The sequence below is a fragment of the Rousettus aegyptiacus genome, unplaced genomic scaffold (genome assembly GCF_014176215.1).
Source record: "Rousettus aegyptiacus isolate mRouAeg1 unplaced genomic scaffold, mRouAeg1.p scaffold_m13_p_6, whole genome shotgun sequence".
Classification (NCBI taxonomy): domain Eukaryota; kingdom Metazoa; phylum Chordata; class Mammalia; order Chiroptera; family Pteropodidae; genus Rousettus; species Rousettus aegyptiacus.
Window position 1 is genome coordinate 102,116,285 of NW_023416309.1, and position 26,215 is coordinate 102,142,499.

At 48.2% G+C, this 26,215-nt stretch overlaps 1 protein-coding gene and 1 pseudogene across 14 annotated transcripts in view; both read left to right on the forward strand.

The window, feature by feature from the left end:
• Window positions 1-26,215, forward strand: part of MAPT (microtubule associated protein tau) — an 86,294-nt gene that overhangs the window by 23,843 nt on the left and 36,236 nt on the right. For 11 of the 14 annotated variants that reach the window (XM_016139832.2, XM_016139829.2, XM_036222728.1 and 8 more), the window contains exons 2-3: window positions 22,026-22,184; window positions 25,949-26,035. In XM_016139832.2, coding sequence (XP_015995318.2) covers window positions 22,043-22,184; window positions 25,949-26,035 — 229 coding nt within the window. In that variant the 5' untranslated portion in view covers window positions 22,026-22,042. The remainder of the gene's footprint in view (window positions 1-22,025; window positions 22,185-25,948; window positions 26,036-26,215) is intronic. The other 3 variants (XM_016139833.2, XM_016139839.2, XM_016139841.2) reach the window with 1 other exon arrangement.
• On the forward strand, window positions 8,012-8,129 carry LOC118604072 (annotated as a pseudogene).

Below are 26,215 nucleotides of genomic sequence, written 5' to 3' on the forward strand. Positions count from 1 at the left end.
CTCTCTCCCCAGGCCAGCCAAAGAGTTTACTCATGGGAGTAAAAGTTTCGATAAATTTCCAGGAAGCAATTTGACAAGGGTGTGTGAAGAGGCTTCAAAATGTTGGTACCCTTTGACTCAGAATTTCACTTCTAGGAATCTGTGCTAAGGAAATAATTAGAAACATGAAAAGGTTATATACACTAAGATGTTCATCAGAGTGTTGTTTATAATAGGAAATTTCAGAGGCAGGCTACATGTCTGATCTCTAGGGGATGGTTATGGAGAGTAGTATGTAGCTATTAGAAAATGATGCCTATGGAATTTGCATGACTCGAGAAAACGCTTCTGACATAATAAAAGAGCACGGTACAAATTATATATTTAGTATAATCTTGACTGTGTTTAAAAAGCAAAGGAAAAAACAAAAAGGAAATATATAAAAATATTAATAGCAATGTCCCTGGTGATAAGGCTACAGGTAAGTACTTCTTTATACTTTCCTATACTTGATTTTCATGAGTATGTTGCTTTTATAATAAAAATATTAAGTTTAAAATGAAAATTTATATATCATTAAACACACACACACACAGAGTGACAAATGCAGAGAGAAAGCAAATGTTACAAGTATTAACAATTGATGAATCCAGAAGATTACAGAGGTGCTGATTGTTTTCATGCAACTTTTCTGTAGTTTTGAAAAATTTCAAAGTACAAAACGGGGGAAGAGAGAGTACCAGGTTACCCCTGAGCTCCTTTGGAGTGCTTAGTGTGACTTGACACTTTAGTTTGTTTTCTGTTGTTATTGGGATTTGGGAGCCTTCAGAAAGAGGAAGCAAACATCCAGACCCGGGGACCAAGGTGCTTTGTGCCGCTGGCCCACGTGGGAGGCCCTGAGCGGCTCGCTCCCGTGCTGATTTAGCAGTCTTCCCTTCGCAGGGTGTGTGCCCCTCCCGGCAGCTCCTGGGGGACTCTGCTGAGGCCAGGCCCTCCCCACCCTATGCCCCGCATTCCATCCCTCCTCCTCTCCCACCATGCAGGAGCCTTGCGTAGCTTTTCTTTTTCCCTTTCTCCCGTTTCTGTCCTCTCCTTCTCTCTAGACTGCACTTGACAGGTGTAAATCCCCCTCTTTAAAACAGAACAAGTACGCCCTTCAGTCAGCCACTCTAGCTCTCTCCTGCTCTTCCCAGCCAGATTTTTTTAAAAAGTGCCATCAACACTTTCGCAGCCTCAATTTTCTCCCAACATGCTCGCCCTCCTCAGCTGATTCCAGGCTGGACTCAGCCCCGTATCTTTTTACTGTAATCACTTGCTTTGATCAGCAAGGCTAGGTTTCTGCTGCAATAACAAACAAGCCCCAAATGCCAGAGGCTTCACATGTTTGGCACCACCGCCTGCCTCATCTCCTAGCCCTATGGGTCATCTTCGAGTTCCGTAAAAACTGTATTTTCCCAGCTTAGAGCCTTTGCAAATACTGGCCTCGCTGTGTGGAATGTCCTTTCCTGCCCGCTCCCTGTCACCTCGCTAACTTGTACCCATCCCTCAGGTCTCAGAATAAGTTCCTTCTCCTCGGGAAAGGTTTCTCCCACCCTCCAGACCGCACACATGCCCATCTCATGCTCCTATGACCCTCTGTCCTCTCCTTGTGACACTTGTCTCACTTGATTGTCAACTGTCTCCCTTACTAGGTGCCTTCACCAGGGCAAGGAAACTGAGGCTTAGAATGGTTAGGTCAGTTACCCAGGATCACACAGCCAGTAAATTGCAGAATCAGAAGCTGAACCTAGATTTTCAGTTCCAAAGCCTGTGTTCTTTTTCCTACCCCTGGTTAATTTTTAAATTTCCAAGATTAAACTCTTCCTCCATCCATGATACCTGCCTCCTGTCCCTGGAATCAGGCGAACACTTCAGATTTTCTAGCATGGGCTCACTACAGATTCACTGAATTTTGCTTTGTCACGGCTGCCCAGTTCCCCCACCGGAAGACTGGGAAGTAGGTCATGGCTGCAGGGACCACACGCTCTTGCTGCTCTGAGGGCCAGCCTCTGGTTCCAGGGCTGGGCAGGGGCCAGACGCCGCCAGGAACACCACCCTCTGCGGGGTCTTGCTTGGATCTGTCCTCCCCGGCCCTGAGAAGTCACCATGAGCCTTCACATCATTGAGCTCTACATTCTAGAGGTTACTGTCACGGTGGCTGCTGTGTAAGGCGGTGGTTGGAGAAAGGAGCCTTGGGCATTAACAGGGAACTCGATGGGCTACGGAAGAATTTATCTTCATTCTCTTATGGGTCTGTGGATGATTGAGACGAGCTGATTATCAAAGGGGCTGGCTCATCTGCCACTTTACAGAACAGTGGTCCCGAGCCATTTGACACTACTCATTAAACAGTCTCTTCCTTTATATGACAAAGTTATTTTTAGAAATAATCATGAAATGAAATGATCATCATAATGGCCAGAAAAAAAAATACCAATAATAAAATGTTTCTTTTAGCGAATTCTGTACATATAATTACACCATAATTTTTTAAAATTAAAAAATAAATATAGTGCAAAAAAAGGAAAATGCACAACTGTTCACTAAATAGTTTTTACGTCTACTGAGTTCTGATCCTTTGGTTGCAGTCTGATATACTGATAATTTTATGTAAATCACCGTTCAGTCGCCAATATGAGAACTTTAATAAAAGCGAGACATCTGCAAAGGTTGCCTGTAATTTAGCAACTACTAAATCGAGCCACGGATGTGCCGCGTTATTTTCTCAATTCTTTTTTTTTTTTAAACATTCTCGCACAATATAAAAAGAATAGATTTCCATTTGAAAAGTATTATTCAAACTCAGTAAAATATATCTCGTTTAAGTCAGAATTGTACTTACCAAGCAAAAATGTTGCACTTTACGGTTCATCCTCGGTGTCATCGTTTTAAATTTTAAACACAACGAAAAACGCCGAGTGGCCACACGGAATGACGGAACTGAAGTAACGGCTTCTTCATGGGGCTGCGCTATCATTATTCAAGCTCAGAATCTATCGCATAAAGGCAGGAGTATGTGTTCCCACTGAGGCCGGGCATGCAAATGGCAGCTGAAGGAACCTTGAAATTCTGAACTGTTAAGAACTTTTATCTCGAAATGGCCATGTGTAGCCAACTCCGTGTGTTGGAGCTGACTGTAACTGGGGGTTCCCAAAGAACTTCATGGAGAAAACAGGGTTTGCTAAAGGACACATTTTTAAAGTGCTAATTTACATTAAAGGATACATTTAGTAAAGTGCTAACCGTACATAGTTATTAACACTCAACAGCAATAGCTCCCGTTGTTTGTAGCTTAGACCAAGAAAGAGAGGAGTGTGTGATCACTGGCTTTGTTTAGAATTGCTGGCACTCGATGCTCATAGAAAGCAGGCTGACTTCGTCATTCTATTACTGTCGTTGAATCTCTACAGAGAGTCCTCGCCTTGACTGTTTGTCGGGAGGCTCCGTCCACCCCACTCTTGGTCCCCACGTCGTGTTCCAGCCCCTTGTCCTGGTGGAGCTGAAGGGAGATAGTGGAATATCTCTGCAACCCTCCCAGAACTGAGGAAACGGAGGCAATGCCTCGTTCGTTCAGGGAAGACTAGGCCCCTTGCTGGAGCCCGAGTCCCTTGACTTTCTTTCTGGACAGGAAGCAACGGCTCTGGATTCGAGGATCAACGTTCCCAGTGCTCCCAACTATCTCTGCGTCTTGTAATGCTTTCCGATGGAATTGTTGCCCTGTTATATTGGCTTTCTTTTAAAAAACAACAAATAAGCAAGAAAATGTTAGGTTTGAGAAGGCTGAAATGAGTAATTGGTTCGAACTAAATCCAAGCAGGTTTTTCTTAGGAGGATATTACCTCTAGCCACTTGCAGTCGATTTACTCTGCGTTCAGAGAGATTTCCATTTGTTGTTTATACTTTGCATTATTTGTTTCTTTAAATCATGATCATTAGTGGTCATTAGGATATTTCAGTGCAGTATGTTGGATCTAAATGATGCATGCGTTCTTCCCTCCCCCCCCCCCCCGAGAGTAGTTTATATTGTGGGTTTTAATTGAATTTAAAAAAAAAAATAAACCTTTCTTGTCTACGGCCATGCCACCCTGAACAAGCCCGATCCCGTCTGATCTTGGAAGCTAAGCAGGGTCAGGCCTGGTTAATACTTGGATGGAAGATCAGGTGCTGTCATTGTAAAAAATAAAAAAATAAGGAATTGTAAGGTGACAAGTTCCTTGCAATCTGTGAGGTCAACCAAGGGTTGTCTTGCCTTAAAAAAAAAAAAAAAGCTTTTCTTGGACCATTTCCCAAACGATAACGTCAGCCATTGAGAGCGTGCATCCTGCTGGCTCTGTGGTCAGCAGACTTTCTCTGCGGACAGCCACTGGCTGGAAGCCGCGGTCAGCACAGGAGCAGGCACGGGCTTGAGCTCACAGCGGAACTGACATAAAGACATCAGCTCTCTGGGGGACAGTCCTGCTTTATGAGACTAGCGCAGCCAGAGGAGCTCTCTGCTGTAAGAGGTGGAAGCTAATTTCTCATCTTCCTTTGCTGTTGACTGACTAGCTGGGTGACTTGGGGCAACGCGCTTAGCCTCTCTGTTGCCGCCTCTGCAAAGTAGAGTGATCTTTTCCTTACTAGACAGAAGGTGGACCCGGAGCCCAAAGCCTTTTTGAGTTTTTTTTCCCTTTTAAAAAGACCTCTGCTCCTACCAGATAGTTAGTTAACCAATTATTAACCACCGCGGGTTAATAATTGGGAAAAGCAAAGGAAAAACTTCTGTTTAGATAATTATGCGTGTTTTTGTCCTCTGGCAGGAAAGGGGTAAACGTACCTGGGGAGGTAACTGACCACAGGTCCAGCCTTCTAGGGCAGACCTCTCTGGGGAAGGTTACTGCCTCCAGGAGCCCATCCCCAGAATCTGAAAACTGACTGTGGTGGGGTCTGCTGACGTCAATAGCTAATAGTATGCTGAGATTTATCCCTCCAAAGAGGCCTTTCCCTTCCTTTGGGAGACTGGGCATCCCCCTTTTGGGTGCCGTCTCCTCCCTCAACCCCTCACCCACTGTTTCCCTCCTTCCCTTCCCATCCGCCTGATTTCTCTCATAAGGCTTTATGCTGCTGTGACCTTCTCTAATGAGGAAGTTCTGGCCAGGGTCTCTTTGCAACTTAGTTATGTAACCTGCCACTGCTTCTGGTCCAAGGATCATTCTGGAAAGATGGTCAGAGGTAGGCAGCAGCCAGGCCAGCCTACTTACCCATCCCTCCCCGCTCAGAACTCAGCAGTGGTAGGGGAATTTGGACTCGGCAAGAAGTAACAGCTCCACCATTGGCCCCAGAGCCAAACCCGCAGGATGCATGCTCTTCATTCTTTGTTAAGTTCCATCAAAAGGGCTGTCACGGGAGAGAACCTGTTGGCTGCTCTGGAGACCTAGGGAGCTGTTCCCCTGAAGGTGGCTCAGGGCTTATAGCTGGCGCCTGGCCTTAAGTCTCTCTCATCTTGGCTTCTTCAAAATGTTTGGTCTCTTAACCATCACCTCTGACCAATGATGATCACTTCGCCTGATGACGACTCTGTCACCATCTCTCTTTAGCCTAGAGGGAGGAATTTGTCCCTCCAAACCTGACCTCCTTTCAAGTCTTAGCTCAAGTTCATCTTCTCCCCAGAGCCTCTCCAGCCCTCTCTACCTCTGTCTCCTTTCAGCTGCTATGGCCTGTGAGTCTGGCACGTATTCCACACTTAGCTCACCAAATCATACTCTTGGGGCACAAGCCAGTCTTCCTTCTCTCTTCTGGCCTTGGCTTGTATTTGTCTTTGTCTCCCCTCCCGAACCAGACTCGATAGGGCAGGGAGCACATCTTCCATCCCCTTGTCCAGCCCAGAGCCCCTGCACGTGGAAGGTGCCATTCTACAAATGGCATTGACCATGGGGTCACTTTGCTCTGAAATTCTCCCTCGGTCATCTGATGCATTTGCATGTGTATCTCCCTGGCCAGATTGAATATACACAAGGGCAGTGGTCACATCTGCTCCTTTTTCTGGGTCCCTGGTGGGGGCTGGCACAAGCCTTCCTCATGATCTCTCACTGTCCTGGTCCCTGAGGCCTCTCCAGCTGCTCGGCCAGGGATGGACCGGTATGATTGCTCTGTCCTGTTTATATCATCCTTCTCCCTGCCTGGCCCGCACTCCTGCCCACAGGTATCCTGGGACCACCTTCGGGACTGGAGGGCATATGTGCACAGCATCAATAATGCGTTTAGTGCATAGAAAGCTGCTATAAACCTTGTTTATCACACAGCTGACATCTCTGGATCATCTCACAAATTCACCTCCAAGCATGTGGCGATTGGTGAGCCTCTCACTTAGGAGTCCACTTTCTCTCTGTCTGTTAATAATAGATGCTTCCGACAGCTTTGGCTTGGTACCTTTGATTTAAAAGTGATCTTAACCGAATTGACTAATGGATGAGTCTGAATCTGTGCCTTTTAAGCGCAAAGCATTGCTCTTAATTAGCCAGATTCTATCCTTTGATTGGGAAAAGGCCCTCCCCCTATGACATCATTCTTACCCACCTCTGGACAGCTCCCAAAGATGGCCCCTGTTTCAGGCTAATTCCAGGTGTGTTCCTGAAAACCCGGGAGGCTGTGAGAGCCACGTGTGCCATCCGAGTACACCGAGTACACAGGGCATGCGTGCCGAGGTTGTATAGCCATGTGAGAAGTCCTCCTTTTGCATCCTGTTGTAGCATCTTATCTCATTTCTTTCTTTCTTTCTTTTTTTTTTTTTTTTTTTTTTTTACCTAGAACAAGCCTTTAAATCATTGGCTTGAGGTGTTTGAATGTTCTTTGACCCTTGAATGTTGCTTATAAATCAACATGTCATGGCTCCCCAGGAAATGCTGTCCAAACAATAAGCCACAAGAATGAAGAGGAAATTACAGTGCTCTTTACTTGTAAATGGTCTTTTACAAGGAGGTTTCTAATTACTCTGCTCTTTCTCTGGAATAGAGGGATTAAAGTGTGGGTGATGGGTCCTTAACAGATAATCATATGATGTGGCTTCTTCCTGACCCAGTCACAGAGCAGACACACCTACTCCCAGAATGTCCCTGGGGCCACATCTGAGCAGAACCCTAGATGTCATGCACTACTAGCTCCAGCAAGGGTTTCTCTTGACTGAACGTGTTCCCTCGGAGCCCGATTCAGATTCCGATGTCCTTAGCCTTCTCCCGTGGAAGGGGACATATTCAACAATCTGTACGTCCCTCATTCTCGCTGGGCTCACATTCCCATATTATTGTTCGTCGTTTGTGTAGCTTGAAGGACTCAGATTGTTTTCCTCCTCCCTGATAGAGAGGACAGACGTGATGTCCCAGAACATGATGAGGACTCACAGAGGACAGAAAATAGACATTTTCTAAGTAAACGGAACTACATTTGACCCGTAGTATAGAACGCGTGGATTCGATGCCGTTGAAAACAATGGTTTTCTTCCCTACTTGGGCTGTCTTCAGTGAAAAGACCTCTTGATTCAGGTTTGAATCCTGGCTCCACTGCTGACTAGCTGTGTGACCTTGCGCAAGTTACTTCACCTGTCTGTGCTATTGAGGAGCTCTTTCTTAAAGGTCCTTCCTAAGCTTGAGAACCCAGGATTATATGAATTTGTCCTAGCTAAGCAGGGGCACCCAGACAAATGCCTGGAGAACAAGTCTGTTTGGGGGACAAAGAGAAAAGGAACCAAAACTGGAGAGACCTTGATGACAAAGATGACAAATTCAAGGTCATTCCTCGTTAGCCCAACACCCAGCGGACACAGCACTTAAAGCTCATTAATTTTGGTCACTTGAGGTTTATGAAGGGGTGGGAGAATTTGAGCCCCCTCCCACATTGCAGAACATTCTCTCCAAAGGGGTGTCAGAGGCACAGTTGCTATCCAGGGAACTGGAGTGGCCCACACACCAGAGTGGCCCATGCGAGGGAACTGGCCAGCTGTCAGATTTGAAACAGACTATGAGTCTACTGCCATGCTACCCTGAACAAGCCCGATCCCGGCTGATCTCAGAAGCTAAGCAGGATCGGGCCTGGCTAGTACTGGATGGGAGACCAGCTAGGAAGACCAGGTGCTGTAGGCGTAAAAGTTTTTAAACAATAATAATAAGGGATTGTAAGCTGACAAGGTCCTTGCAATCTGTGAGGTCAATCAAGGGTTGCCTCGCCTAAAAACGACAACAAAAAAGGAAACAGACTATGAGCTCTGAGCTTGGGAGGTGTTAGCAATTAACGTTGGCACATCTCCATCCCACCAAAGCCCGTCTCCCTGCCCCACACACTCATTGATTCAGCAGCACTGACTGGGGGCCTTTCTGCTGCTAGGTGTGGGGCTGGGAGCTGAAGACATATGGTGGAGGAGGTGGCTGTGGCTCTCTCGTCAGGGCATTAACATTCCTGGGCCAGAAACGAATAATCAAAGAATTACAGCACCATGCAAAAAGTGTACATCAGCAACACATGCTAGGGAGTTTGCAAAGGGCTTCTAGAAGCAGTCACTTCTTTGATAAAACATGACGCTTGAGGAGGAGTTAGCCGGACAGAGGGGAAGGAGCATGGAGGAGGAGAGGGCTTTCCTGGTGGGGAAACCAGCACGTCTGGGGGTGAGGAGAGTAGCAGTTGACAGTAGGTAGCACATGTCGTTCGACAAAGCGTGAGGAGTGGCTTTCAGTTAACGTTAGTTCTTTCATTCATCCGTCCGTGAAGGAGTACTGAGCACCCACCCATACCAAGCACTGCACTGAGTACTGATTTGTTTACAGCAATTAAAAAACACGCTCAGGAGTCTCCACCCTCAAGGAGCTTGCTGTCTAATGGGGACACTAATGGCGTACGGTTAGAGTAGGAGGTGACGGCTACAACAGACTGGACCAAAGGCTGAGTGGAGGGAAGTAGTGTGGTTCCTGCCCAGGTCCGGGAGTGCACGAGTCTCCAGCGAGTCCCGCAGAGGTGGGACCAAGGAGACGTGTGGTGAGTTGTTTGGAAGCGAGGAGCTCGGGCTGTCCCTGCTTCCACAGCCACCTGATGCGTGTGCGAGCCTTGCCCGCCTCTCTCGGCTCCTGCACACCCCGAGCTTTCGGGAGCCCTCGACTTTGCGCCTGGGGAAGATTCAAGGGCATCTGTTGTTTTTAGAGTTAGGAAAAAACAAGTGGTAATTTTGAGTTTCTTTTGCAGTGTTTTAAAACCATCTTTATTGAGATTATAAGTCACATACCATAGAATTGAGCCATTTAAAGTTACAATTCAGTGGTTTTGGCATTCCGTTATGATTTCCATTCTGATGGTAATTCCTGAAACACTAGGAAGACCTAGAAGCCACCCAGACAAGGCAGGAGACCTCACGAGTCACTCTTCTCCTTCCCTGCTCTTCACTTCATGACTGGCAGGAATTCGGGGTCTCCCCTTGGCTTCCTCCTCTGGGGTTAAGTGTTATGTCATTTTCCAAGTAGAATTTTATTTCCTGTTAAGTTCCTAAGTTCCTTGTACTTCTTTCTAACCAGCTTTTTCTCTTTCATCTGCTTATTTTGTCTTCTTTCCTCGACTATGATTTCTGTTTCTGATCATAAACATTGTCCGGGCCTTCCTGCTGGATAATGGACATTTTGCAACGAATAAAGGCTGCCTGCGCTTTTCCTGAAATTGGTTCTTGGGGCCCAGAACCTAAATGGTGGCTCCCGGCTTTGATTTCCTGTCTCTCACTGATCCGAAATTCTGATGTGTCAGTTTTAATTGATTCAGATGGTTGTACGCCTGGATTGGATCTGGTTCCAAAGTTGTGTTGAAATTCTTTTTTTCAAGATAGTTTCTTCATTCCATGCAGTTTTCCATTTCCCCAGCTCTAGCTGGATACTTCACTTTATGAAGCATGATTATTTTATCCAAATAAGAGGGGCGTGACTGGGATCTCTGTGCTGGATGTGATATTTGCATGTCCTAATTCTAATTTAAATAAGAAGTCTTATGGGTAAATATTGAAACTATTTTGCTAACCTCAGCAGATGCAGCAGAATTGTCTGCTTGCCCCTTAATCAAAAGAGCCTTTAGTGTTATGTTCTGGCGTGGCCCTGCACCTCACAGCATACACTTTATTTAGGAAGTTAAGTTTTCTGGGGCTTATAGGGCTGTAACTTTAGCCCTGTGAGGCTCCACACATCCCTGCTTCTCTAAATCCTGTTTGTTTGGAACAAGATGAATATAAATACTCGAACAATTGCAGCCCTCCGTAGTGTTTAAACATCTCACCCCTCGCCCTCACTAGATCTTAGAGAATCACACTTGCGATGACAGACGGGTTTGTGACATCGGAGTGCCGTGCCCTGGTCTCTGTGGCTCTCGGCCTTCAGCGTGTCCCTGAAAGGCCGCATGCCAGCTGTCACCAAGCCCCATCCCTTCGACTTAGTACTTTCCCTCCGGCGTGTGGTCCCGGGCAGGGGCTCCCACTGACTCTCCATAGGCATCGCCCCCGTCAGGTACCTCTGGCGGTGTTGCTACAGTCACACACACACATTGTCACCCTGGGTGGCCTCTGTCTCTGCGACTGATCGCAGGGTGGCCCTGATGCCTAGAATCCATGGTAAGTGTCTCGGCCACCTTGTCCCTTCACACGTGCCAGCGGCCGCGGGCACTTTGTCATATGTGACTAAAAAGAGCAGCAGGCCGTAGGGCAAATCTTTGGCTTTGTTACAAGGGAGTTTTATTTTGCCAAAATGGGAATGTATTTATTGCTTTTTATCAGATTATTAACAGAATACGTGTTTATAAAACAGTTTAATAAAACAAGAAAGCAGACACCAGCAAGAGAAAGTTTCTGTAGTTAGACTTCCCTTCCCGGAGAAAACCTCTGTGCAAGACGACATCCTCTCTCTCCTCCAGCGTGTTCCTCCTGCGTCCATCTTACGAAGGGGTCAGCTTCGCGAAGGGTGCTCCCGGACAGGGTTCTGGCCCCGTCTCCAGGCATCACGGGACCGAGGGATGATCTCACTGGGTATGGCATCTGCCCTGCCTGGCCAGAGGCTGCATTGGGAGGGCCAGCCGGGCACCACGTGTCTTGGATCCAAAGCGGGGGGCAGAGGAGGGGGATGGGTGGGGGTGTCTCTGTGCCCTGAGAAGCTGTTTAGCCTGAAAATACAAACAGGATACAGAAAGGTTTGACTAAATTAATGGGCGATAAGGTTGTCATGGTAATGACCACAGCTGGCACTTATAGAGTGTTTACCGGAAGCCAGGGACAGGTCTAAGCCCTTAATGTATATTAATGCATTGAATCCCCACATTTAAGGATGAGGCAGCAGAGGCTCTGAGAGGTCGAGTGACTCACCCAAGGTCACCCAGTGAGTCAGTAGTGGATCCGGAGTGGAACCCAGGCCACCTGGCCCGAGCGAGTGCTCGATGCCCCCGAACAGCACTGTCATTACCTCTGGCCCTGATGCCACCATGCAGAAGTGTCCAGAAATCTCAGTCAAAAGAGATTCAGGGACAGTGTGCTTGATCTGGTGCGGCATTCCTTGCCTGTGATCAAAGGACACTATTCATTTTCCGCCCTTCCCAGCCTGCGCTGCATTCAGGTCGTTCATTACTGAGGGACAACTGTTGGTTAGCAGTGGACTCTGCCGTCCTCCCCTCCCCCGCGTCTTCCAGAGTGTGTCCTCAGTCTCAAAAAATAGCAATGAAAACATCTTAAAAACGACCACCTTGCCTTCCTAATTCTCCTCTTTCCTCCATTTCTTCCTGTTGTTCCCAGCTAATGAAATGTCATGGCAAAAAGAGCCCATTTCTGGTCATTCCTTGTGGCCTCTCAAAGCCCCGCCTCCCTCCCTGCCCCTGGGCATGTTCCCAGCAGACTAAGACTTTGTGCTGACCACTCCGGACCCTGTGTCCCTCTGCAAATCACCTTCCATGCCCTCTCTGTGCTTGCCTGTCACTCTGGGTGCCAGTGCTGGGCGGAAGGGGGAGCAAAGACTACCCGCTTCTTCTCGCGACCTTTACCCTCGCTCCACTACTCCCCAGATCTTCCCAGGACTCCCGTACTCCTCCTCTCCAGGGCCTGACCTAACGCCGCCTCTCTTCTCTTCCCACTGGTACTCCCCATCCTTCGGGGCAGAGGCAAAAGGCCCTGATGTTGGCCCCTAATTTTATCCCTTCAGGTTAAGCCTCCTCTTCCTCAACTTCGGACATCTTCTCCTTGATCGTAACTCACATGTCACGACAATGGTCCCTTATGTCAGTCTGGAACACCGCACTTCATCGAAGTGTTGTCTCACGTGCATTATTTTCAGCGACCCTCACAGCCACCCTGTGAGACAGGTGTCGTCATGCCCATGTTACACGTGAAGAATCCTTGGTTCAGAGAGGGCAGGTGACTGGCCCAGCACCAGCCGGTTAGTGACTGGTCCCCACCAAGCCTTGAACCTAGGGCTTTTGACTCCATACCAGGCATCCTTTCCACCCAAATGCATGGAGAGGTCTGGAGCAGGAACAAGGGTTCCCCAGGAAGATTTGGAGCCAGTGCCTGCACCTCAGAAGCCAAGGGCTCAGGGAGTCCAGCTATTCATTCAACTAACAAGGCTGGATTCAGTGCATTCCACAGAAGGGACCGGGGGTGGAGTGGCCTCTCGGTGCACCTGTCGGGGTAGACACAGGTGTGGTATCTCAAGATTATGAGTCACTGCTGCATGAGAGAGCCCCGGGTCCAAGGGGAAGTGAACCTGGAATGGAGAGGGCAGGGTGGAGGGTGTCGCCCCAGCCCTGCTGTGCAGGCCAGCCGTGCAGAGTTCTCCAAGCGTCTTGAGAAGCAGGCAGCCTAAGTGCTATTCATCAGTCCGGTAATGGCTAATGGAGGAGCAGGTGCTTCCAAGAACCCATAATGCTCTGTGGCAAGTGCCCCAAGGGTGCCTTTGAAAGGCCTTCCAACGCTGAAGGCGTTGCCGAGGCCAGGGCCTAACCGAGGCAGCGCATTCATCATCGGATGGATGTCTTGACAAAGCAGAGTACCCACCTAAAGCTGGAGGAAATGAAAAACTGCATCTTCCAAGTAGAATTTCATTTTCTCTTGTGTTCTTAAATTCTTTGTACTTCTTTCTCACTAGCTTTTTCTCTTTCATCTGCTTGTTCTCTCTTCCTTCCTCGACTATGATTTCTGTTTCTGATCATAAACATTGTCCGGGCCTTTCTGTCGGATAATGGACATTTTGCAATGAACAGAGGCTGCCCTGAGCTTTTCCTGAAATAGATTCTTGGGGCCCAGAACCTAAATGGGTGGCCCCGGCTTTGATTTCCTGTCTCTTGCTGCTCTGAATTTCTGATGTGTCAGTTTTAATGGATCTAGATAGTTGTACACCTGGATCGGATCTAGTTTTAAAGTCGTGTTGAAATTCCTTTTTTTATCAAGAGTTTCTCCGTACAGCATCTTCATTCCGCAGCGCCTGGCCCACAGTGGGTTCTGGCGCTTTCTTCCCATTCCTCAACCGAGCTGTGCGGCAAATCACCACATGCCAGACTGTCCACAGCCCTACCACTGTCTCGCGGTCTATGTGGGGTCCCTCAGCGTCCCTGTGCCCCACCCCCAGCACATTTTAATTGTAACCTTGGGTTGGTTTGGAGACCATTTGCCACCTGTGTGAGCTGAAGGTTAGAGACACAACAAATTATATCTACCGAAGATCAGCCAGAAATCAAGATAAAGCTGATTAATACCGGCATATTATTAAGCGAGCAAACTGGGCTACATAACAACTGGTATAATATTTAGGGCAAATTATATGCATGTGTAAGAGAGGCTGTCTGTAAGGAAGTTTCCTAAAATGTTAACTGGTTATCTAGCTTTCCTCTTTCACTTTTTCTGTATTTGACTTTTAAGTCTTGACTATGAGTCACTTTTACGTATCAATAAATCCCCTTTACCCCTCATCCAAGGACTAAGAGTGGTTTGCCCTAGAAAAGCAATTTTTTTCTCTGGTTTTTCCAGCTCGGGCACATCACAAAGACTCCTCCTTATCCATCTGGTGCTCTGAGTTTGGGGGATTTATCTCAGGTAGAATTAACACGGCGACCAGGGGCATCGGTAGTCCCTGAACGTGACAGAGGCTCAGCAGCCCGCCTCCGCCGCCCGTCGGGCAGTTGCATGCAAGTGCTGTCCTCCCCGAAGGCTAACGGATCAAAAGTTACCAAAAAAGGGGTTGGAGGGAAAACTACTGTAGTTGTGAAAATAAAGGCCACCCAAGCATGATCTATCCCCCTACTAGATATCACAGCGCTATCTGGCTATTCCCGCAGTTGCGAAGGGGAGACGCCTTCGGTGAAAAGACGAAACAGAAACCTCAGGCTTAGAACCAGAGTTGTCCTCTCAGACACAATCTGGGAGGTTTCTTACGATGGTGGACACGAGCCAGCTGGCTTCAGCCGTGACCCGCCGTGTGTGCACAGCAGTGCCACCTCGCCCCGAAAGCCACCTTCATTCACACTTTTCTACAACTGTCGATTGTTCTCTTGGATTGAGGCCCAGGGTTATTCCAGCTTCCTCTCACCAACGTTAAGTTTTTCTTTGCTCTGGGTTCCATGATCTTCTCCCCACTTAATTTGGCAGTTCTGCTTGAAATCTGGGTAGTAGTAGTAGTATTCAGATTGGGCTCTAGAGCATTCTGTGGTACACCGCGATATGATGGGGACCACGCACTCGCACTTGAGAGCTCCTCGGAGGTTTGCTCCTCTGAGGTCTTCCTCCCAGCAAGTCTTACTGAGGACTCCCGGGTGCCCCCCCCCCATCCCCCCATCCCAGCCGGGTGTGACACAGAAGGACATGCAGCTCCTCAGACACTCATAGCTGGGACCGGCCTCTAGTGAAGAGCTTCGGGTCTGAGGCTTCAGAGTTGCCAGGACCGAGCCCCAAGGGGGTGTCGATTTAAGCCCTCCGGGTGCTTTCACTTCCTTTAGGTAAGTTGCTCTCTGCTTCCTGAGCCACAGGGTTTTTCTAGTGGCCTTGGCCCAGGAGACGTGTGCCTGCCCATCACTGGTCTTTATATCCTAAGGTAAGACAATTGGCCCATAAGCAGTAAAGAATAGAGTGTAAATGTAAAGAGAAAGTTTTCAAGGGAAGCAAAAGCTTTAGGGCCAGGCTGCCTAGGCCTTGAACCCTGACTCCATTACATGACGACTGTGTGACCTTGGGCAAGTGACTCAACCGTTCCGTGCCTCAGTTTCCCCACCTGCAGAAGTAGGCATAGTAATGGAGGCAGTCATGTGCATTGAGTCATACCTGGAAATCATTTAAACATGGTTCTTCTAACTATGAGGAATTCTGTTTCTCACCCTCGTGCACTGGCAAATTCCTGATGGTACAGAAAAGGGCCGGGAGCAAAGAGAGGAGGGAGCCAAAAAATAAAAATAAAAAAATAAATCACCTTGGAGAACAGAACCAAGCTCATTTTGAAATGATTTTTGGATTCTAGATTTATCCCTACTTGATCTTCTGCTATCTGAGAGAAATCCATTTAAGTTTGTTTTTTTAATAGCACATATCATTTTTTTATTGTGACATTTTTTAATGTCACATACCATCAAATTTACCCTTTAAGTTACAATTCAGTGTTTTTCAGTAGATTCACAGGTTGTGCAGTATCACTCCTCTCTAATTCCAGTTTGGGCTTTTAACATGAGGGGTCTAAGGGTGATCCCTCTTTCTCTAGAGGGAGCCACCCGGCCTGGTGGCCGTGATTGCGCTGAGTCACCGCGGGCAGCCCGGGAGCGTGCGGTCATTCCCCGGGGAGAAGCTGGCGGGCGGGCCGGGCCGGGCTGCGGCGAGCGGACGCCCCGGCCGGGCGTGTGCTGCCCCCTAGCGAGGGCCGCGGCTCGGCCCTGACCCGCCCCGCCCGGCGCCGCCCCGCGGGGGCCCCACCGACCCGCTCGTTTCAGACGCAAGGAGCTGGTTGGGAGCATGGACTGCGCGGTGAGCCCGGTCGCGGGACCCGCCCCTGATGCGGGCTTTCCCTCCCCGCCTCTAACTCCAGCCAGGACATGGTCATTTCACTGAGCCCTGGAAGAAGAAAGAGGGTGATGGATGTTTAACTTTACGTTGGGCAGGCACTGATGTGTCACCGGAGGATGGAGAAGGGTTTCAGCATCAAAAGATCAGAGTTCAGACCCTGCTCGGCCGCTTAGTAGCTGTGTGACCCTGAACAGGTTACTGAACCTCTCTGAGCCGGTTTCCTCATCCAGGAAGGGGAACAGTAATTCCTCTCACAGGGTAGTTGTACTACAAAGATATTCTCTCTCTCTCTCTCTCTCTCTCTCTCTCTCTCTCTCTCTCTCTCTCTCTCTCTCTCTCTCTCTCTCTCTCTCTCTCTCTCTGAAGCCCCTGTGACTGGATTACATAACGGGCTCAAATAAACAGAGGCTATTAATATTCCAAAACTGCCAAAAGGGTGTCCAGTGTTGCCCTGGCTACCCAAGATTTCTAGAACAGGAATTACTCATTACCAATGCACTGCTGTGGGTAAGAAAATTAGAAACCATGGAAAGGAAGGCAGCAGTGGTAGGAAGCCTATCTGGCCTCCACCTCCTTCAGGGAGAGGCAGCCCCAGCTCAGGTGGAACCTTCTGGAAAGCTGTAAGGCCGGATGGGGAGCAGGAGCTGCCTCTCCTGTCCCAGAGGGCAGCAGGCCCAGCGGAGAGGAAACCCCTCGCCTTTCCCTTACCTTCTCGTCACCTGCGCTGACTTCCTCCTTCCCTGTCAACCCCGCAGACACTTCTCTCCCTTTCTCTGCCCCACCCCCCACTCTGCCCACTGGCAAGGTGGCACTGGGACCGGGGGCTGTGATCCTGTAGGACAAGTCACCAAGAATGACCCCGCGAGCCCCTTCCCCTCACAGGCCTCAGTTGAAGCTGCTATAGAATGACAGGGACAGACTCCAGGAGCCTCTGGTTCTCGTTTCTCTTGTCAGGCGGCAGTACTTCTCCGAGGGTCCCTACAAAGTGGCCCACTTTAGTTTCCAGGTTTAACTCAACTTTTGCGCCTCTCCGAAAATGTCTTTCTCACCCCTGACCCCACTGCCTCCAAGTCACTGTCTGGGAAAACAGGTTGGAAATCAGAGATAGTGAGATTGGCTGATCTAGAAGAATAAGAAAACAAAGTGTATTTATTATCCCGTCGATGTGCCTCTCTTAGATTATAGGGATCCGTGAGGTGATGACCACGTCTAGACTGGGCTGTGTGCCCACTTCAGGGCCGAGCTCGTTTGCGTGTTTTTCAGTCTACTGTTTTTGCACGAAAGTCTTAGAGCCAGGATGTGCTCCGTGCCATCGATCAGTTGGTTTACGTGTTCTTTGTTCAATTCTTCCAGAGAATTCCAGCCCTTGGCTTTTGAGGAGAAAAATGACAAGGGTCAGACAGGGGTGGGACAGGAAGGAGGAGGGCTGAGTGCAGCCCCTTGGCTAGGATGCTAGGAGACATGCCTCTCATGCAGGCCTGGTCTGGGGACCTCCTGCTCTCCCATACTGATCACTAGGGCTTCCAAGCTGGAGGACACAGGCCTCACAGACCCACTTAGAATAAAATGTCAGAGCAGGAAGGGAGCCCAAGGGTCACCGAGTGATGTTTTGGAGGTGAAGAAGGTGGAGAGAAGCGACTGGGTCACACGGCTTCTGGGCGTGAGTCTTGGACGTTGCTCCTTCCACACCCTAGACCTGTGCCCCGACAGAAAGTTGGGGAAGATTTCATGGTCTAGGATGGAGGAACAGGAAGTGAGGGGCAGTTGAGGGTCCCATCAGGACACAGGCTTTGCATCCTGGCATCACCGCTTACTGGCTGTGTGACCTTGGGCAGGTCACTTCCCAGATTCCTCATCTGTCCAAGGGGAATCTTAATATCTGTGCTGATGACAATGACGATAACTATCTCACAGGATTGCTGTGAGGGTTTGGTGACATTCCTGTGAGGGCATAAGCACTCCTTGACAGGGCCCACGCAAGCACTGTGTGCCAGGCCCTGGGGCTGCAGCAGTAAGTGACCTAGATGGGTCCCGCCCCGATGGAACTTGCTCACTTGGCGTTTGTCCTACGTTTTGTTCTCCGATGACATCTTCCTTCTGGCTTTTATTTTCTGCTTATGTCAAGTAGACTGTAGGGGATGCTCCAGACAGGGACTTGTCTTTCTTAACATGGCCTGTAGATACCAAAACATAGCATGGGGGCGATGAGCTGAAGAAACAGCTCTCAGGCCTCCTTGACTCAGAAGATCCATGACCCTAAGGGCATTTGCTGTCCTGGGATGGGTGGGAGGGGTGGGGTGGTGAGCCTCCCTCCCTGCTTAGAGAGTTCTTCCCATGCATTCCACTTGTTTCCCCAAAGGAAAATATTGGCCCTTGAGAAGCACACAGTTCATTTATTTTACATAGCGAATAGCTGCCCGTATTTTTAGGGATGATTTAATTTCTCCAGTGGCCCCTGTAATTCGTTCAGCTTCCTACTGATGTGCCTGACTTTCTCCAGCCCTGCAGGGGTGACGCTGGTTGGGGGGCGAGGGGGTGTTGGTGTCATTAGAAGCCAGGGCAGTGAGACCCACTGCCTTGTTATCTGCTCTGTGGGGCTGAACAAGGCAGCCTGGCAGCCTAAGGGCTTATACTATGGATACATGGGCTGCTCACCAAGCTCCAGGAATGACCCTTGGTTCTCCTGCTCCTGACTTGAAACCTTATGGAAACCTTGAGAAGCAGCTGAAGAAAACCCAACATCGAATGCAGAAATCCACACTGAGGATATAGGCAGTGACTAAAATGCACTATTCTTGCTAAGACTTAAATTATAGATTTTTCTTTTTTAAATTATTGAGAGAGAAGAAGACATTCTAGAAAAACCAAAAGCAGAAGTCTGTAAGTAATGGCCCGCAGGCCAGATCTGGCTGTGAGCTAAGGATAGTTTTTATATTTTCAAATGGTTGAAAAAAAAATGATATTTCATGACATGAAAATTACATGCAATTCAAATTTCAGTGCCCATGAATAAAGTTCAATTGCAGCGTGGCCATGCTCATTCGTTTACGTACCTGTCATCGGTGGCTGCTTTCCTGCTGCAACTAAATAGAAAGAATTAGATTGCTAAAAACATAGCAGAAAACACTGTTGATCTTTATGTGCTATACGGCAATGGAATAAATAACAAAATAAAATAGATTTGACTGTATAAAAATTGAAACCTGTCGGCCAGAAGCCATCAGAATTCAGAACAAAAGGCTGCCAGCTGGGGAAATGATCTGTCACAAATAGGATGAAGAGTTGAGGTTATTCATAAATTAAGAGCTCATTCGAGTCATCACAATGAGCACCGAGACCTGAACAGAGAAAGCAAAGGGTATAAATGGACATGTTATGAGAGAGGAAACCAACACGTCAGGTTTTTACTTTCATACCTCCATCCATCACACTACAGGAGGGGAACTTAGTCATTGAAAGGAATCAATCAACTCAAGAACAAAACCACGGGGCTCATTAAACTTCTCAGTGTTCATGAAAACCGCAGGTGCAGGTTGAAAGGAGTGACCTGGGTTGGCTGGCCTGGCTCACCTGGGCCAAGTGTGGTGTCTCCAGCCAGTCTGGGAAGCCTCAAGTTTGTGGGCTGATTCCACCCCTGCAGGGCGGGGCTCCTGGTGAGTCAGCCAGTTGAGGTGACTTGTGGACAAATCCCAGGGACGAGCAGTCGGGCAGTGACTCGGGACATTCTAAGAGGCTCCATCAGGAAGCAGTGAGGAAGGCGTTACTTCCTAGAGTTGGGTAGGGAGCAAAAGTTGAGTTCTCAGATAATAGTGCCTTTCAGAAGCGGGGTTCCCGCGTTCTGGGGCCTTCTGAGGGAAACGGACCATCAGCTTGTCCAAAGGTAGAGAATATCACCACCAAATCCTGAGCCTTAAAGGAAGAATGGAGACTTTTATCTTCCCAAAATAAATTCTGCTCGTCTTTGGGGAGATAGCAAAGGTTTGGAGAAGCTCAGTCTCAGACGCCTTTCCTGAGAGCTCTCTGAGGGACAAGGGCCTCAGTCAGGATGACAAGGTGCCCCTTCTCTGCCTCACCCAGGAGAGGTCCTGCCGACCTCATTCTTAAACTCTCCCTAGGCCATCCCAGCTCTCGCCAGCTTCTTATCCTACATCATGGGTGGAGAAGAGAGCTCAGCCGCTCACACCAGCATGTCCTGCCTAGAAGGGACAGGAATGAAGCTAGACATGAGTATGCCATGGCCAGCTGGTATAACACAGTGCCAGAAGCCTGGCTGTCCCGCCACCAGCGTCATTCTGGGCAGTGTTATGTGGAGGGTCAGCCCCAGAGGGACCCTCCGCCTTGCCGGCCACCATTTATATGTCAGAGCTGAAACTACGAATTTCCGAACTTTCTGCAACTCCTAACACATTTAGAGAATGCACAGTCATCAGGTGTGCATGCCCTGCACGCCTCGCCCATGGTAGACATTACTAATTGATCACTGAAGCCACAGAGCGAGATGCAGTGGAGGCGGGAGAGAGGAAGGCCCCATCCACTCTAGTTCACTCATCAGCTCTCCCCTTGACAGCTCACCCACTGCCGCTCTTCCTTCCTATGAGCCACTGAGAGACCGTTCATGGCGTGAAAACAGAAACATGAAGAGATAATTTCATAAATTATAAAAGAAAATCAAAGACTAAATTTAGCTTAAAACTATGAATAATTATAAAAGTTACAACTATAAGAAGGAAAGAATAAAATAAAAAAGTAGCCTAAAAGGTTAGAAAGATAGACAGTAACATAGGGAAATACATTTTAAGGAATTTCGAAAGATTAAAAATAACTAAATGAGCCTCCGGAATACTTTTACAACTCTCCTGTAAGTCTAAAATTATCTCCAAAAAAAGTTAAAACATTAATTAAATGAAGCAATATAAGGATGTAAAAAAATATGTAAAATAAATCAAACATGTAAATAAATATATGTAATAAATACATGTAAAATATAGCTGAGATTTTCAAAGCGTAGAAAATAAAAATCAAGATCAAAAATAATAAAAGTTTAAAGGGAGAAAGTGAAACCAGAACAGGCACGTTTCCAAGGTAAAAATAAATATAAAGTAGAAAATAAAGACTCTGAGATAGATAATTTTAAAGGTAGATACCATAGTAAAAGACAAGGAGACTCAAATTACAGAGATACAAATGGGAAATAATGAAATAATCCAAAGCATGAATGAACCAAAGCAAAGCAGCATACTAAAAGCCCAGAAATCAAAGTTATGAGTAATTTTTAAATTAAAGTAATATTCTCCCAATAAAGATGAGGACAAAATACCAGTAAAGGATCATTTCTACTGGGCTCTGATGAGCCGAATCAGCGTCTGGGGGTTTTGAATCCCTCTCTGGGCCCTGTTAGGGACTTCTCTGTCCGCCCTTGGAATGGACGCCTGAGGGTCCTGGTGGGTGCCAGTGAGGTCCGTGGAGGCCACAGCCCTGACATTCAGGGGGCACCCAACCCAGAGCTGGGGTAAGCAGGACACCGGTCGGGAGCTGGTTCCGCTGTCAGGTACCCATGAGTAAACACTCGCATGCTTCTCTGTGCCTCGGTTCCCTTTCCAGGAGCACCTGCTGGTGCCTTCCCTCTCCTGTCTGTCCCACCTTCTCCTCCGCTAAAAAGCGATCAAACTCCTAGTCAGCAGCATTAACTTTTTAGTGAAGTGGAAAGAGCCCTGGGCATAGTAACGAGTCAGGCCCCCTGAACCTGCCGCCTGGTGGTTTAGAACATGAACCGATGTGATGCTGGTGAATTAAAAGCGCTCGTACGCGTGTCAGTAACAGAGCTCAGAATGAGGTTGAGCATCTGGTTGTTGGGGAGGGAGGGACGTGGGGAGGTGGAAATCTATCTGCCATGATCTGGGGAGGCGGCACCCCACTGCCCCTGCTCCCCACCCCACCGCGCCCCCCAAGCCCTTACCCTCCTCTCAGCATCTCAGCCTCAACCTCCCATCTTCCTTCCCAGGTGGGCCTTGAACCAGGATGGCTGAGCCCCGCCAAGAGTTCGACATGATGGAAGATCATGCTGGGACGTATGGGCTGGGGGACAGGAAAGATCTTCCCTCCCAGGGGGGCTACACCCTGCTGCAAGACCGCGAGGGTGACGCAGACCACAGCCTGAAAGGTGAGTGCACAGCCCAGCACAACAGCCCTGGGCGCCTTGGGAATCACAGCCAACCCGCTTGCTATGGAAAGAGCTGGCAGGATGGGTTTGAATCCACAGTTTTAAAGGAGTTTTAAATACGGTATTGGGTTAGATTGTCAACTGAATGAAATCTCATCCTTTGAATGGACCAAGGTACTCAAAAAACGTGAGGCTCTTTGAAAAGGAGAGTGTGCCCCATGAGTGGGTACAGTGTGACCAAGGCTGCAGGGGCCTGTCAGTCTGATTCGTACAGGGCGCTTCCTTGTGTCCTTAGCCACATTGATCAACCTATAAATCAGCAATCTTCAATAGCATGCAAAATACATGGCCATATGCGTTATCTCTTCTTTGCCGGCCTATCTGGGCCCTGTTCAGCAAGTTGATTAGCCCTGGGATTCCTACTGTACCTACATTAATAAGTTGCATTAACTTCTAAATAATCTAAAATACAGTCTTTCAGCCAAACCGGCTTGGCCTCCTCCTCTCCCTTTCCAAAAGAATATGTTTCATTTCACTGTCTGGCCACCGGAGTTTGGGGAACACCCAGAGCCCTCTCTTTGCTCCCCATGCTGGCCCCCAATTCTCAACGGGAGCACCAAGCTGGCCTCAGTATAAGAAAGACTCTGTCACTGCCTTCCAGAGCCATATCTAAGGAGACAAAACGGCAAACAAGCTACTTTCTCTTGTAATGCTAAAAATAATAAAAAACACTTTGCAGCCTGGGGTGTGAGGTGCTGGGTGGAAGTGGTGGAGCTCCAAGGTGGGAGGGGACCTCTTCTGGCAACACCTATCCAGGACGGTTCCTTGGAGGAGGCAGGTCACACGGAGGTTCCCTGGGTGGGGGAGCCTGAGCAGCAATCGTCCCTACCTTGGAGAGGCTTCAGGACTTGTTAGCGGCCTTGTTTCAAAGGCTGGTTTCTCTGTATCTGTTTAAGCAGAGAAACACGTTGGAGCCAGAGGAGCTTGGGAATTAGGCGGGTGGGCTCCTAGTTGGAGGAGGTGGAGGAAAAGTGGGCGTGCTGTCCTGGGAACCCAGAGGCCCCCCTCTGCCCCTTTCGGGAGCCCTCCCGGCCTCTGGGTGACGGGGGTTGGGGGAAGTTCTCAGTCCACCCAGATGCCCCTGCCTGGGGTCAGGCACCACATGGTAACAAGAAGTGTGCATTCCAACCTCTTCCCTGACCTCTCCCCCACTATGGCCTGGGAGCTGCGATGTTCCTGCGCTCCCCCCTCGCCCCGCAGAGGGCAGCCGGGCCCTAAGTGCTCCCTCATTTGAGGACCTGAGCCCACATGTCCCCTGTGTGCCTCTTGTCACTCTTTCTGCCAAGTCCCCTTGGAACTTTAGTTATTAAACTCTATTAAACTCTCGTGGGCGGGATCCAGCTTAGAATCACAACATACTGAATTCTGCCCTGGGTGAATCCTGCTGATGGAAAATGATGCTCTATTTAGGGTATGCTGGTTTAAAAATTAAGTTACATATATTTTATGTTGCAACAAATGTACCATAATAATGACACATGTAAATAATTTTGAAACTGGGTGTGGGGTATACTCTCTGCACTATCTTTGCAAATTTTCTGTAAATCTAAAACCGTTCTCAAATAAAAAGCTCCTTTTTCTCTTATAAGTCCAGGAAAAAAGTGGTTTTTACGACTCCTATTTTTTAAAGGGGAGACTGGATTCAATTTGTGAAGTATGAACAAGTTTATTACCAAGTCATTTTGTGTCTCAGAATTGCCTACAGTATGTTTGCTGAAACTACTCAATTCCTTAACATAAAACATGATCAGAGAAGTTCAGTGCTAAAACAGGCATATGATATATACAGTCGACCCTTGAACAACTTGGGGGTTGCGGGCGCCGATCCCCACATAATTGAAAATTCACATGTAACTTTTGACTCCCCAAAAACTTAACTACCAATAGCCTACTGTTAACTGGAAGCCTTACCTATAAACAGTCAATAAACACATATTTCCGATGTTATATGTATTATATATTCTTATAATAAACTAAGCTACAGAAAGGAAGATGTTATTAAGAAAATCGTAAGGAAGAGAAAATACAGTTACGGTACTTACTGAACAAATTTACATTTTAGTAACCCGAGCAGTTCAAACTCTTGCTGTTCAAGGGTCAGTTGTATATGCAAATAAAAAAATTTGCTAACCCTTTTTCATCACTGCTGTAAAAAGAAAGCATTTGAAGATCGTTTGCTTACCCAAAGAATGCACTCGCCAAGAAAGTAAGTGATACCTAAAAGATTTTCATAGTTCTCGTCGCATTTGTTCTTGCAACTGAGGATTTAGAATGAGTTATTTTTATATGGAGAGTGAGGGGTGTCACTTAGCAGAAGGTGTCACTTTACTAGCAACATTTTAGATAAGTGACAGCGACTATTGTCAATAATGACAAGAAACCACATGTAAAATACTAGAACAAAGCGTATTGAAATTGGGTAGGACTAGATACAGCTGAAGCGAGCTTGCAAGGTGGGTGAAAGTTGGTTAACTGATAAAATAAGGCACCCTACTGGATGAAAAGGTGTTAATGGGGTAACTTGCTATACCTTCTAGATAAGACATTCAGAATAGGCTTCTTCTCCTTCCTTCCCCACCTCCAAGAAGTTTAACAAGGATAATGCAGATGAAGAGGATTGCTGGCTGGGGACAGTTTGAGGAGAGGGTGTTTGGGGGACCAACGTGCCTGAGGCTCCATATGCTCCTGTGCCCTGATAGTCAGGCTGGTTAGTAATAACAAGACCCGACAGTCTGCGTGATGCTTCCTCACCGTCTGTCCATCTGTCCGAAGCCTACCTGAGGCAGCTTGCAGGTTTTTGCAAGCTTTAGGACCAGGGAGCTATGTGCTTGATAGGAGCTTGTTTAGAATTAGCCATTCTTTGGCTCTGGGCGTGGCTAGGGTTGAGTGGGCGTGGCCAGGGCTGGGTGTCCAGCCCCGTGTTTTTAACAAAGGATACAAGGTGTTCAATCTTAACAGTGCACTTGTACTCCCTTGACTTTTTTTCCTCTCAGGATTCTGCTTCCTGCACAGAAACAGCCTCCTGTCCTGAAACTGACTCCAAGGCTGCCCCCACCCCAGGTGGGATGGCTCTTGCAGAGTCCACCATAGCTTTGTTGGCTTAGGATTCTGAAAGGACAGTTTTCTTTAACTGTGGCTGACATTTCGGCTGTCACTCAAAGCTTGTTGGTCAGTACTTGGAGATCCTTTTATGAAAGGAGCTGGGTGAAGTCCAGACACCATTTGTGCAGTTAGAAGTAGGTGCTGATTCCTTTTCAGATGAAGGAGTTGGATCTCTGAGTGTTTTCCGGGTATCTACCTGCCTTTAATCAATGGCAGTGATCTCCGATGAATCTCTCCAGTAAGGACAGACAAAGCCCCAGGTTTGCATGCTTTCTGGTATCTGCAGTCATTCGTCAATGTAGGAGCCTTTGCTTTGGTTGGAACCACAAGCTGATTAAAGGCGATGTCTCCTCTCACCCAAGAACACCTACTCATCACCTGTGTCTTTGCCTGATGATCCTCGTGTGGGCGCACGGTTGTGTCGAGGTGGGGATGGGATTGGTCCCCTTTGTGGTTTTATCACACGGCCACGTCCCATCCATCAGGGTTCCAAGCTGAGTGATTTTTGGCTCCGAAAGACTCTGCTCCTGAGTTCTTTCCAAAGTCGCAAGGGAGGGCAGGGAGAGACAGCCACGCTGAGGGGCTCACTGTGTATGTTCCAGAGTCTCCCCTGCAGACCCCCGCCGATGACGGATCTGAGGAACCGGGCTCTGAAACCTCTGATGCTAAGAGCACTCCGACGGCTGAAGGTGGGGCCTCCTTCCCCTCATCGCTTCGTTCACGCTGCTCCTTCCATGCGCCAGCCTGCGCGTAGCCATGCTTTGAGCCCGTGCGTGCCGCCCTCCCTGGCTGCATTTGCTGCCACCTCTTCCTCTGGCTGAGAGATGTGCTCACTCAATGCTTGGTAGGATGGGGCTCAGAAATGCTGC